Source organism: Bubalus bubalis, chromosome 12 (assembly GCF_019923935.1).
Source record: "Bubalus bubalis isolate 160015118507 breed Murrah chromosome 12, NDDB_SH_1, whole genome shotgun sequence".
Taxonomy (NCBI): Eukaryota; Metazoa; Chordata; class Mammalia; order Artiodactyla; family Bovidae; genus Bubalus; species Bubalus bubalis.
The window spans coordinates 97,166,761-97,181,510 of record NC_059168.1 but is presented as its reverse complement, the minus strand read 5'-3'; the positions used below and the strand labels follow the sequence as shown (position 1 = coordinate 97,181,510).

Genomic DNA, 14,750 nt, shown 5'->3' with positions numbered 1-14,750 from the left:
CCATTCACAGACACAGAAAGTAAGTGGTGGAGGTTGTGGGGATGAAGAGTTGTTTAAGGGGTACAGAGTTTGGGGCCATCAAGATGAAAACAGCTCTGAAGATGGGCTGCATAGTACTGTGGATGTACTTAACACAAATGAACTGTACACTTAAGATGGTTAGGATGGTCATGTTTGTGTTACATATAGTTCTCCATGATTAAGAAAAAAAAGAGGAGTCACCCCAGAGTTCCTCCATGTGCCCTGTCCCAATCACAAGTCCCTCCCTCCTGTGAAAAGTAACCACTATCTTGACTTCCCTCAAGTTCCTCTATAATTTTATCACCCAAGTAGTCTACCAAGACTATGTTTTGGTATTGACCATTCCGGGTTGCCTCATAGTATACTCTTTCAATATGTAGGCTTGAATCTTTTATTTTGTGACCGTCTTCTTAAATTATAGTTTAATTACCTGTTCAGTTTCCCTGTATTTTATTCTCCTCTTTCAGGGATTTGTATTATGTTGGGTATGTTGGTATATGTATCCGTATGTTGGGTCTTCTTTGCCTATCATTAATATTTATTGCTATTTTTCAAGGTCTTATCTCTTCATTTATTTTGATCTTAAATATTTTCCTCCCTTAAGGCATTTTCTGTTATGTTTGTCTATTCTTGTGCTCAACTTCCATTTTCAAAATAAGTTTTATTTCCAGTGTTTTCCTAACTCTGCCACCTCATTTCTGAAATTTATATATGTCAGATTTATGTTGTTCATGACTCACAGTGTGATCTTAACCTCTTCTCTTAGCTAATTTTGAAATAGAAAGTTACAGTTTTCATCTGTTTTGTGGCCTGTCTCTCTGGCAAGCTTTCATTATCTACAGGATTCTCTCCTTACTCTTTTTTTTTCTTGTAATAATGGAAAAACTTGACATCAGTAATTTTCGGTAGCTTTCCGAACTTCATATAGCTTTTCTTTTACTTTCATGTCATCTTCAATAACAGGCAGCTGCTTTTTGAGATTCCACACACACACAAACACAAATTTATTTAAACCTCCTTTTTCCTTAACTGTAACTTTCCCTACCCTGATCATCTTTGGTCTACTCCCAAGCTGAATTCCTTTTTGGTACAGACCTTTGTTCTGGAAGTAAGCCCTGGTTGATTGGTTTCAAGAGCTCTTAAGGGTTAGTTCACAGATCTCTTCTAGCCATCCATTATCTGAGTGGTCAAAATTCCTCTCAATTTCAGTTGCTATTCTCACGTTGACCTGCTGAACTTGCCGGTGAATTCCCGTTGGAAATTTTGGGGTTCTTCTCTATCCCCTAGTCTGTCAAATGCCCCAGTATGTACTTCTGCTTTCTTTAGACTGAAGCTGATGCTCTGCAGGGCTTGTTGACACCAGTGGCATATCCTCCAGCTACTGGTATTTGAGATTTGATAGGGATAACTTAACACCCAGTTTTACTGTAAATACTGCTCATGGGTTTGAGGGTTTGCTATCTAGCTGTTATGGATGTTTTTATGTGGGGATTCAGGGAGAATAAAGAACTATGCTGCTGCCACTGCCATCTTCCCAGAATCACTCAAGTGATTTTTCTTACTGGACTCTTGGGTCTGGCTTTTTTCTTTCTTTCATATTATTAGACAGGAAACTAAAATACCAGGTGGTCTGGTTCAGTTCCAAAACCTGGCAACTCCAATGCTTCCCCAAAGACCAAAGACTCCAGGGGACCTGGCTTCACATCTAAGCTGAGGACACACTGGCTCTGGCAGGAGCAGCCTATTTTTAACACTGAGCTCTCAGAGCACTCACCGCCCTTCCCTTCAGTCTTCCCAGCCTGGGGCAGGCGGAGCAACACTCTAGGGCTGAGACTAGAAAACCGGGCCGCAGTCTTGCCGAGGGGTCCTGCTGGACAATGCTGTTCTAGGTGCGGCCTGCACCCAGTTGCTCAGTTGTGTTCAACTCTTTGCGGCCCCGTGGCCCCATGCATCCACCAGGCCCCTCTTGTCTGTGGAATTTTCCAGGCAAGAATACTGCAGTGGTTGCCACTTCCTCCTCCAGGAGATCCTTTCAACCCAGGGATCGAACCCGAGTCTCCTGAGTCTCTTGCATTGACAGGCAGATTCTTTACCACTAGCACCACCTGCGAACCCCAGGTACAGCCTAATTCTCTGCTATTCCATGTGGCGAATAACTGCAAAGGGATTTTTTTGTTGTTGTTTGGCTGTGCTGCACGGCTTGCCTAATGTCAGTTCCCCAACGGGGAGACTGAACCTGGGCCACAGCAGCGACAGCCCAGAATCCTAACCACTAGGCCAAAGGGAACTCCCAAGCAGAGGGATTTTTAAACCTCATTGTTACTTCATCCTTTTCACAAAGCAGGGGAAAAAAAATAATCAAAAATACAACAAGCAAATAAAAGCAAATAGATTATAGAAGCTACGCCATCAGCCAGCAAGGTCCATGACGTCTTCTAGAGGAGACAGAGGCACTGCAGCCTGATGCCTGAGAGGACAGACTAGCACTGCGTGGCCCAATCCATGCTCACCGGCCGCACGTGGCGACTGAGCCTCTGAGGTGTCGCCAGCACGCCAACCTCAGAAGACACACTGAGCTTTGAAGATTTAATGTGAAAAAATAACGTAAAGTACCTCAATAATTTCATGTTGCTTACAGACTGAAGTGACCTTTTAGACATACTAAGTTAAATAAACAATAATTTTTAAACAATTTCACCTTTTTAATGTGGCCGTTAAAATTTTTTTAATTGCATATGTGACTCAGACTATATTTCTGTTGGTCTAAGAAATCAAAGGCTGGTCTAAGAAATCACTTCCTAGGTGGTGCCAGTGGTAAAGAATCTGCCTGCCAATGCAGGAGATGCAAGAGTCTCGGGTTCGACCCCTGGGTCAGGAAGATCCCCAGGAGGAGGAAATGGTAACCCACTCTAGTGTTCTTGTCTGGAAAATTCCATGGACAGAGGAGCCTGGTCGGCTACAGTCCATGGGGCTGCAAAGAGTCTGACACAACTGAGCTACTGAGCACACACACAGGATGCTGGAAGTCCTGGTTTTAAACCCAGACAGACAGTGCCGCTTACTGTTCACGTGAAGGGGTGACTTTCCTCTCTACATATTCACCTGCTCACCAATATACAGGGAATAATAAATAGACCTAATTTGCAAGCCTGTTGTGAAAACTAAGTTAGATTAATGCATGTAAACATTTAGTACAAGACCTAGACAAAGGAAGTGCTCCAAAGTGGAAGCTGCCCTTGTTATCATCACCTAGCATCAGGTGAAAAACCAGAAGATGAAGGTTTCAGACCTGGCTCTGCCCACATCTGGTTCTATGATCCAGGTTTAAAAAAAAAAATCTCTTAGATCCTCTATTTCTTTCTTAGAAAGTCGGGAGCTAATAATCTGCCTTATTGAGTTGTTCTAAGGACTGAATTCATCTCATCAACATGTATTTACTGAGCATCTACTATGAGCCAGGCACCGTTCTGGGCAATGGGGAGAGAGCAGTGAAGAAGTCAGATAAAGTTCCTGTTCTTCGGGAGTTGGCATTCTAGTGGAGAAGGGCCATGTGAAACACTATTACAGAATGTAATGTCTGGAGAGATACGAAGGAAACAGAGCAGGGTCAGGGCAGAGCTGTAGAGATGCTACCTTAGCGGATAAAATGCCTCTTCCAGGGCTGGCAACTTAAGAGAGATGGTGAGACATGTGGGAAAGCGCCATTAGGACAGAAGGAAGAAGCAGCACTGGGCCCCGGGGCAGGGGGATGTAGGGTGAGCCTGGAGAAGAAAGAGGCAGCCAGTGTGCGGCTGGATAGCAAGGAGGGGCACGAGAGGAGGCTCGGCCAGACCCCGGGACATCGGGGGCCTTGAGAGGAAGGCCAGGTCTCCTAGTACGAGCGGACCTCTAGAGAGTTTCACACATGTTCTAAAAGGCTCCCTCAGACACACTGAGAGCCGACCCACGTGTGGGGCTCATCGCGGGGCTTACCTTGTTGCAACAAGGTAAACGTAGGAGCAAGTGATGGCAGAGCAAAGAGATGGGGCACACTTGGCTCCGCAGGCCCCCGGAGGGCACAACACCTGTCAGAGCAAGGGGCCCTGGAATAAGCGGGCATGGTCAGCAACACCGGTGGTTCCCCAGAGAAGTGCAGCGCGAGTCAGCACTTTGCAGTCGGGTCACCCCAGAGCCAGCGTCCTCCGTCGACCCTCACAGTGCAAAAGGCAGACAGCAGGTCACAGCTCTACGAGGAGCCTGGTCTGCTCCTCTGACACGAAGCCCCACGGCCAGACCCGCAGCAACACACTGGCTGGTGGGAAAACGATTCTGAAACATGTGTAATTACAAAATCCGTTCAAATGATATTGTCTATAGAAAGCACAAATAAAAAGAAATTAAATTCCAATCTTCTAGACTCTTACAACCAGAAACCACAGGCAGTAATACGCTTGGCTATATAGATATTCAGACACTTGTGAATATGTAAACATCAAATATTTTCTTATGCAAATATAAATATTTATGTGCTGTGCATGCTTTTTTAAAAACAGCACTATTCTCTATAACTTGTGTGGTAACCTGCTCCTTTTAACTTTTGTTGTTCAGTCGCTCAGTCGTGTCTGACTCTTTGCGACCCCATGGACTGCAGCACGTCAGGCTTCCCTGTCCTTCACTATCTCCCAGAATTTGCTCAAACTCATGTCCATTGAGGTGGTGATGCCTTCCAACCATCTCATCCTCTGTTGTCCCCTTCTCCTGCCTTCAATCCTGCCCAGCAACAGGATTTTTTCCAATGAGTCAGCTCTTCGCATCAGGTGGCCAAAGCACAGGAGCTTCAGCTTCAGCATCAGTCCTTCCAATGAATATTCAGGGTTGATTTCCTTTAGGAAAGGTGTGACTGGCTAGCCAGGGTTTGACTGGCTCCTTTCACTTACTATTCATATGTATTGTATAAGCCTTCCAAGGTGGTTAAATTTCACCTTGTTTTTTTTTTTTTTTTACTCTTTCAAAGCCATTTATTATTTTGCTTTTATTTGTATAAAATATGCATCATACATTTCTTCCTTATTTCTTTTTCTAACTTTGATCTTCACACCAAGGCAACAAGTATTCAAATTAATTCTGTATACAGATAGGTATAGATAGATAGGTATATAGATAGGTATATATAGATAGGTGTATATAGATAGGTATATATGTAGGTTTTTCTACAGATAGAAAAACAAAGGTTTTTCTGCTCAAACAATTTTTCCAAATCAGATATTAAAATACATCTTCTGAAAATATTTATAGGCACTTAAATTTTCAAGAATTTTTACTGAAATATAGTTTACAATGCTGTGCTAGTTTCAGGTATCCAACAAAGTGATTCAGTTACACTTACACACACACACACACACACACACATTCTTTTTTTACACTCTCTTTCATTATAGGTTAATCTGAGACACTGAGTATTGTTCCCTGCGTGTCCTTTCTGATTATCTATTTTATATATAGTGTGCACTCAGTTGTGTCCAACTCTTTGCAGCCACATGGACTGCAGCCCGCCAGGCTCCTCTGTCTATGGAATTTTCCTTAATTTCTCCCCCCGCCCACCCAGATAGCATCCTTTTCTAATGCTCCATGGGATTCATGAAGTATTCATAAAGAATACTTTATTCATCAATCCCCTATTGGTGAATACATGGGTTGTTTCCAACTTGAGCAAACGACTGTGAGCGGTCATCACCACCCCCGCCCCCCGCCCCCGAGCTTCCTGTGGCGGGGCCCAGCCTCCCACACCTGTTCTGACACTTACGGCAAACTCCTCGGGAGTCACTTTCAGGACATCGAAGACAACGGCGTCGTAGCTCTTGCTGGCATAGTCGCAGCTCTGGCCCTCCAGAGAGTCTGAGCTGCTGCTGCCCTGCGGAGGACAGGGAGAGACGGGGCCGCCTGAGCCTCTGGCTGACTCCACCGTCACTGACGCCCACACCTCAAAAGTGAGAGCAGCAGGACCGAACAATGATAAGGGCTTCTGCTGTTCAGTGCTGCACTCTACTCCAGGCACTGTGTTAAGCACTTCATGTGCATAATCTAACGTAATTCTCATAGCAGCTGTCTGATGATGCACTATTATTAGTCCCATTCTACAGATAAGGAAGTAGAGGCCGTGCCACTTGCCCAGCATACCTCAGGCAGGAAAGTGAAGAGCCAGAAGGCAAGCCCAGTTGCGCGTTTCCCTCACTCACTATACCCCAACCGCTTCCGGCTGCCTGTGGGGTGACGGCTGAAAAGATACAGCCACCCTTCACACCTTAGGAGGCCTGAGGAGATCATCTGTTTTGTTACGTGTTTTTAAACATCACCTGGTTTCACCTTTATTTTTTCTACTTGAAGTTCACTGCAGGAAATTATTATACAAAATGTCAAATTGGCTCTCAAGGCTTGTTTCACGTAGGGGCCACTTGGAATTCAAAGCCTATTAGCTGACGAGGTGAGAGGTAACGCTGGCTTTGGAGATGGCGTGAAAGTTATATTTAGTAGAGCCCCTTGTTAAGAAGAACACCGAGAGGCCGGCATGTAAAGGAAAGGTCTTCCGTTAGAGAGCAAGTTAAACTCCCCAGATGTGGCCAGTTTCATGAAACCCAACACTGCGGGGATCCCAGCAGCTTGAACGTACCTTCCTTTCAATTTTATTTAATTTCACCAAATTCTACTTTGGGGAACCAGTCGAGCTTACCACCCCAAAATTGTGCCCTGTTCGTAAATGGTTTTATTCGTTTCAACCCGTGAAGAGGGATTTTGTGGTTTCCATTAACCTCAACATCTTGGACTGAGATTTAGAGAATATGCTTTTATTAATTCCCCTTTATTTCACTCTTTCCAAAATGGCTATATCTGGAAAAACTTTGCAATCTTACTGGAAACTAGAGGGTTTTTAGGCCAGGGAGGGAAACCAATAGTCAACAACTGAAAATGTGAGGTTACAAGGAGGAGCTGAAACTTAAACCTGTAGACTTCAATAGTCCTGTGTCATTTAAAGGCTTACAAACGAGTCTACTATACCAAAATCTCTAAGATGATCTTAGGATGCTCTGAGCTCTGAAATCAGACAGGCCTGCTTAGAATGCCAGCTCCAAGCAAGCTGCAGCCTGACCTCTTCAGTTCACTGTGCCTCAGCGACCATCCGTAAAAGGGCACCATTAGAACCTGCTCCCTGGGCTGTGGCACTTATATAAAATGCAGCGCACAAAGCAGCCGGCAGGATCCCCTCCCTGGGTGACACTGTTTCAAGGGACCTGGGAGTGGAGGGTGAGGGGATGGCTATTTCGATGGGACATTCTCCCCTAAGAAGAATGTGTGCTGAACTTCTGAAAAGTAATCAAGACTAATCCTGAATGCTTCTGGAATTGGCCGTCTATTTGATCCCTCAGTCTCACGAACTCCGAACTCCGAGCTGGCGGCTACCGATAAACCTGTTTGCACGCCCATGATCCCCTCCCACGGGGTAGCCTGGAGCAGCTGATGCAGCTGACTTTCTTCCAGGGAGTGTCGTGTCATCGTGGTTGGGACCAGCGGCTCCAGAGTCACAGAGGCCTGGCTGTCAATCTCCGCCAGCTGTGTGATCTGAAGTCAGTTCATTCACCACTCCTTGCCTCAGTTTCCTCACCTATTAACTGGGGGTGAAACAACAGCCAGTGCCTGCTGGGGTTATTGTGAGGATTAAATGAGATCATGCCTGTGGAATGCACCAAAAAAGTGCCCGGTATATGAAAGTGAAAGTGAAGTCCCTCAGTCGTGTCCGGCTCTTTGCGACCCCATCGACTATAGCCTATCAGGCTCCTCGGTCCATGGGATTTTCCAGGCAAGAGTGCTGGAGTGGATTGCCATTTCCTTCTCCAGGGGATCTTCCCAACCCAGGAATCGAACCCGGGTCTCCCGCATTGCAGGCAGACGCTTTACCGTCTCACCCACCAGGGAATATAGTAATATAGCCGCCCAGTATATAGTAAGCACTAAATTATGGGTGTGTATCTGCATAAATATGTCACTCAGTCACCAAAATGTATTGAGCACTTCAATAAGATATGTATTCGTTCATAGGTTCATTTGACACATATTATTGAGCACTCACCACTTTCTGGATACACATGTACGTGCATATTCATATAGATATATATGTACACATATACAGCATGTATGTGTGTGGTTACACTTTTATGTGTATGGATTCATATGTATGCTGCTGCTGCTGCTAAGTCACGTCAGTAGTGTCCAACTCTGTGCGACCCCATAGATGGCTCCCCCATCCCTGGGATTCTCCAGGCAAGCACGCTGGAGTAGGCTGCCATTTCCTTCTCCAATGCATGAAAGTGAAAATTGAAAGGGAAGTCGCTCAGTCGTGTCCGACTCTTAGCGACCCCATGGACTGCAGCCTACCAGGCTCCTCCATCCATGGGATTTTCCAGGCAAGAGTACTGGAGTGGGGTGCCATTGCCTTCTCCGATTCATATGTATAAACAGAGACTAGAAAAGAAAGAAGTTTTACTCTAGATGGAATGTAAACTGTAAATGGTAATGGAAGTCTGATTCCTCCAGTTACCAGAGTCCATTCCTGGAATTTCAGGTTTTATAACTTTGCTGTAACACCCCATTGCACTTGCCCCAAACACACACACTCATACAAGGGGCCTTATTAATCACAAGCTGCCCCAGATACATTCAGTGGTGGTGGCGGTGGTGGTGGTGATGATGATGCAGTAACTTTATTTAAACCTATATTGGCGCCATCTGGGAATTTTAACAGGTACCCGTAAGTCTGCTTTCAGAACCACAGATCAAACTAAGGAATCTTTTTAAAAGGGTGATAAGCAATGGATTAACCCCTGTGACTTCTAGCTGATTGCACAGGCTCATTTCAAAAGCCCAACTCGACTGGGAGGGCCTACTGAGCGCGGAACTCAGAGTTCCCCTCTTGCCCATTTGTCACAGGAGCCTGGCGTTACACATCTGACACGACGGACTCCCCGAGCCTCAGATGACACCCCGCCCTCTGCCCACCTCCGGTCCATTATGGAACTTGAAAACCAAACTCCCAAACCCCCAGGGCAGGGGCCGGAGCCCAAGCCACTCTCGACCACCAGCCCTTACGGCCGTTTCCTCCTAAGCAAGGTAAACATGAGCACAGGGCCAGCTGGAAACCCTTCTGTCTGACTTCATCCCGGAATGTGCGACTTACTTATAATCAGCCGCGGCTTGGCTTGGGGAAGGTCTGATCCCTTCTTGCCACCAAAATGGAATGTGGCACTTGCTACGACTGGACGGGGCAGGTATTTGCTTTTCTTTGAAGAGAACGACTTCAGAAAACATCCTGATCCTCAAGGCTGACTGCCTCCCAAATCTCACGTCTGGCATGGCCGAGGCCTCAGGAAGGCTAAGAATGGTGGCATTCACGGAGCCCTGCAGCCCCCAGGCCTCGACTCAGGGGGCCTGGGTCAGATGCAAGGGCCCCTCCCCACAGCTCCCTCCCCGCCTGCCCCGTCCTCCCAGCGCCGTACCTGTGGAGTGGCGGAGGTGACCAACACGCTAGCCATCAGACCATTCCTCTTGTACATAGTCTCCAGGCCACAAGGAGCTTCAGGGCAGCCTCTGTCGGTGACATAACCTGTCTGGAGAAGTCCTGCAAGGCAAAGGCGCGCATAAAAACCAGCCTTCAAATCCAACCTAATCCCACCCTGGGAGAGAGCTGTGCTGGACTCGAGCACATGACCCCAGAGGATACCCTCAAAGAAAGGTTACAAGCTATGGTCTTCAAGCTAAATATGGCCCACAAATGTGGTCTGTTAGGCTTGTGCAGGTTTTAGGAATTTTTTGAAATTAATCACCAACACTTAAAATGGAAAGGTTTCACATAGAATTCTGGGTTTCTGACTTTCCTGGTGGCACTGGGTCCACTTTCCTGTGTGATGGCCATCAGCTGGACTGAGCAGCGCTGCTCCTCGTACTGAAGGGCTTCCTAGGGGCGTTCCAGACTGCACTTGGCCTGGGCGGCCACTTGAGAGCCTGCCTGGCCCTCCCAGGTGCCAGAGTTTGTGACCTCTGTTTCAGTCTACCGTCCTCTAAAGGACCAACCCGCCTTACACATCTCAAGGAATTCAACTGATGAAATAACGTGAACTAATCAAGGGATAAAATCTTAATATACTGGAGACTTTATTTTCACACTTATTATTAAATGTTGGACTATATCATGAAAATGTTTTTAAGAAATCATTTTAAGAATACAGATCAGTGTTTCTTACAGGTGAAATGCTAAAATAAACTGCTTATAACAGCTAGGGAATATATTTTTAAGTTTTTTAGAATATTAAAAATTAACAACACAAAAAATATTTAATTTATGAAACAAATATGTTCACATAAATTTGGGAGGGCTTTAGAAAGAATTGATATTTGAGAAAAGATCTGGTTCACTTACATTACGTACGCTGTATTATCCTTTCTCAGCATTAGGTGCCTCGTACTTTAAATCTGTGACAAACCATGACAAATTTTTAAAGGGGAAGCATTATTGTAAAATGGAAGAATTACGTAGTCCTAAAGGCTGTATCACTGTACATTAATTGATAATGTTCTACTTATTTAGACTTTTGAAGAAACAGCCTCTCTTCAATTAAACATTTTTATAATGGAATGGTATAAACTGAAGTGATAAAGACTGTTATTAAAATAAAATGCTTATACAAGAAGACAGGTGACGAAGACAAACTGAATCTACCATGTTCCCTATGTACCAGAGTGTTTCATCAATAACAACATGAATACTGGCTAAGACTTGCAGAAGTCTCACCACGGGCCGTGCGCTTTACCTCCAGTAACTCCTCTAACCCTCATGACATCCTCGGGTGGGTCTTGCTACTACTCCCGTATTCCATGTGGGGAATCTGAAACCCAGAGAGATTAAATAACCTGTGCCCTGACATCCCACCAAACCATCATCATTCAGGACCCAGCTCAAATGTCCAGCATCATTTCCCCTGGTTATCACACCTGAGCCACTCAAACCAGAACCACTGTTCACCTGCCAATAAGCGCATGCCCCTAGTAGGGCATTTATCACATCAGCAAATGTCAGAGCGCTGTAGCCACCACCAGCTTTTTAGCAGGAGAGAGCCCAGGACATAATGGGGGCAGGAAAGGAGAAGGCAAAGGGGCCGCCTGGAAGCCAACTGCAATTATCAGGCAGGCGACAAGGGGCCTCTGCGCTAAAGTGGCAGCAGTGATGTCAAAGACAAGCACACAGGCTGAGAGGCAGTAAGGACAGAAACACAACAGACACTGATGGGGGGAGGAGAGAACCGGCCGAGGATGCAAGACTTCTGGCTCGAGGTACCAGAGGATGCTGTGCGCCTCATCGAGAAAAGGAACAGAGGCGGTGTGGCAGGTTTGTGAGAAAAGATGATGAATCTGATTTAGGACATGCTGAATCTGTGCTGCCCATGAGAAAACCCATTCTGGGGAGCACGGGCAAACCCAGAAGTCTCTGGGAAAGATGGGCTGGGGGTAGATCAGAAAGAAGAAAGTACCAGCCCAATCTGGACTTCCTGTTATCATCCCGGAGCCCTCAGCCCATCACAGAGCCCTGTGCCATCAGGAAACAAGTCAACAATCAAAAAAGGAGGTCAATGCAACCCGGGCTCTGTCCCCATATGTCCCCAAACCACTCCATCTTCTTCTTCAACCATCTCCTCAACCACAGCCAGTGGGCCTCCTCCCTGCCCTCCTTTATCCCAGAACACTCAAAAGAACTAAGCTGAGCTATAAATGACACCTTAGGCTCAACTGGGGAACGCTGAATATGGACATTAGATGACACTGAACTGCTACTCACTTTCTTTGGAGTGATAACAATATGGAGGGTAAGGAGCAGAAGGGCTTTATCCTTAAGTGATGCACCTGACAATTTAGAGGCGAAGTGAATTTGCAACATACTTTCAAATGTATCTGTATAATACATGTTAATGTTAACAACTGCCATTCACCAACAGTTCTTTGTATCAGTCTCTCAATTTTCCTGAACGCTTGATAATTTTCATACTAAAAAAGAAAGAAGAAAGAAAGAAAAGACTGATCAGGTAAGTTTTTCCTCAAAGTTCAGTTCGGTTCAGTCACTCAGTCATGTCAACTCTGCGACTCCATGGACTGCAGCACGCCAGGCTTCTCTGTCCATCACCAACTCCTGGAGTTTACCTAAATTCATGTCCATTGAGTCAGTGATGCCATCAAACCATCTCATCCTCTGCCGTCCCCTTCTCCTCTAGCCTTCAATCTTTCCCAGCATCAGGGTCTTTTTAAATGAGTCAGTTCTTCACATCAGGTAGCCCAAGTATTAGAGTTTCAGCTTCAGCATCAGTCCTTCCAATGAACACTCAGAACTGATCTCCTTTAGGATGGACTGGTTTGATCTCCTTGCAGTCCAAGGAATTCTCAAGAGTCTTCTCCAACACCACAGTTCAAAAGCATCAATTCTTCAGTGCTCAGTTTTCTTTATAGTCCAACTCTCACATCCATACATGACTACTGGAAAAACCATAGCTTTGACTAGACGGACCTTTGTTGGCCTCAAAGTTAGGGTTAGGCCAATTTCATGCCAAGCCACTGACACCCAGCCCTGAAAACACACAGGGGCTCATCCTCACCAGGGAAGATGGGCACCATCCATTTACCCATCCATCTATTCATTCACTGAGCTCCTACTCCGTGTGCACCTTGTTCTAGCCAGGAGTTCCTACCATCTTTTGTACCTTGGACCCCTTTGGCCATCTGGTGAAGGCTATGGGCCCCTTCTCACAGAGACATTTTTAAATGAATAAAATAAAATTACACAGGAAACCAATTATACACATGACTATGCATGAAGCAAATTATATTAAAATTCAGTTATTATTTTCAAAGCAATTTATAATGTAGGAATATATATATACTTCTTCAGGTAAGGTTTTATATATATATATATAATTGTATTAAATAGCAAGATCTATTGTGGATCTAATAACAACCATAATTTCAAAGTAGTCACAAGCATAAATATTCTGAGGTGAAAGTGAAGTGAAAGTCGCTCAGTCATGTCTGACTCTTTGTGACCCCATGGACTATATGTCCATGGAATTCTCCAGGCCAGAATACTGGAGTGGGTAGCCTTTCCCTTCTCCAGGGGATCTTCCCAACCCAGGGATCAAACCTGGATGCATTGCAGGCAGATTCTTTACCAGCTGAGCCACAGGGGAAGCCCAAGAATACTGGTGTGGGTAGCCTATCCCTTCTCCAGTGGATCTTCCAATCCAGGAATTGAACCAGGGTCTCCTGCATTGCAGGCGGATTCTTTACCAACTGAGCTATCAGGGAAGCCCAGTTTCCTGAGCTTCTGAGGTGCGTGCCCACAATAACTACGTGGTATGGAAGTAGCTCCCTGGTGGCTCAGAGGTTAAAGCGTCTGCCTGCAATGTGGGAGACCCGGGTTAGATCCCTGGGTCAGGAAGATCCTCTGGAGAAGGAAATGGTAACCCACTCCAGTATTCTTGCCTAGAGAATCCCATGGATGGAGAAGCCTGGTAGGCTACAGTCCACGGGGTCGCAAAGAGTCAGACATGACTGGGCGACTTCACTTCACTTCACTTCACTTCATGGAAGTAGCTATGATTTTATTGGTGACAAAGTCCCAGGTACTATAAATATTACTGTGATTTATTATCTATGTTAATAACTGAGGGAGATGCTAAACTTCAGTTAAAAGTCAGGGAAAATAAAAATGTCATTTTTTCCCATCCAAATTCAAGGAAAGCTGGTCAAGAACCCTGTTCCAGATGCAGGGAACACAAAGTGAACGGGTCTTGCTCCCTGCGAACTCAAATCCCAGCACAGAAGTCAGAAACCACATGTGGACCTAGAAGGCAACTCAGATCTTGAGGGTCTTCAAGGAATAAAATAGGGTGGAAGATGGTATTTGCCAGGGTGGTCAAGGAAGGACTCTGAAGATGCAGCATTTGAGCTGGAGTCCTAGGAAGGAGTCAGCCATAAAAACCAGTTGGAGTGTTCTTCACAGAGGCCACAGCGAGCGCAAAGCCCATGAGATGCACAGGAGCTCAGCAGGTTTGTGACGGAGAAAGACAGCTGCAGCTGGGGGTCAGTCAGTGGAGGCAGTGGAGAGGCTGGGCCCTGCAGGCCATGGAGGGGGGTTTGGGTTTTACCTGGAGGCCTAGGAATGGTTTCTGAGTAGGCGACTGACAAGATCCAATCTCACTGTTTTGGAAGATCATAGTGGCTACTGTGCAGAAAACTGGCTGGGGGAAGAAAACAACCTGGCTGGGAAGCCAGAAATATGGGCAGTGAAACCCAGCTGGCGTAAGAGATGGGACTGCTCAGACTGCTGGCCCCAGGGAAAAGAGCTGGATCTGGGAGGGGTTCTGGACGTGAGACAGATAAGACCTGCTGATGGACCGCACATGAGGGGAGAGGAAAAGAGAGGAATCAAGGACGAATGACTTCTACCTCTGGAGCCCTTATGAACGGATAGATGGTGGCCCAAGAGCCACCTGGTGCTCAGAAGTCCATCCATTCGTTGGCTCAACACCTCCCCCCACCCCCACTGAGACCTGGAGGACCAATTCTGGGGACCAGAGTTGAAGATGGCGCACCCCTGCCCTCCAGGGTCCTGCAGGGTAGTGGGGGGAGAAAACCAGCAGGGAGCTACTCTCAGGATACCT

At 46.0% G+C, this 14,750-nt stretch overlaps 1 protein-coding gene across 13 annotated transcripts in view; it reads right to left on the bottom strand.

Annotated features, from left to right (window-relative positions):
- Positions 1-14,750, bottom strand: part of RALGPS1 (Ral GEF with PH domain and SH3 binding motif 1) — a 295,395-nt gene that overhangs the window by 251,342 nt on the left and 29,303 nt on the right. For 10 of the 13 annotated variants that reach the window (XM_025262369.3, XM_025262370.3, XM_044926349.2 and 7 more), the window contains exons 3-4: positions 9,546-9,667; positions 5,804-5,911 (exon numbers count right to left, since the gene is read on the bottom strand). In XM_025262369.3, coding sequence (XP_025118154.1) covers positions 5,804-5,911; positions 9,546-9,602 — 165 coding nt within the window. In that variant the 5' untranslated portion in view covers positions 9,603-9,667. Of the gene's footprint in view, positions 1-5,803; positions 5,912-9,545; positions 9,668-10,465; positions 10,519-14,750 lie in introns of all 13 variants that reach the window. The other 3 variants (XM_044926347.2, XM_045162320.1, XM_044926350.2) reach the window with 2 other exon arrangements.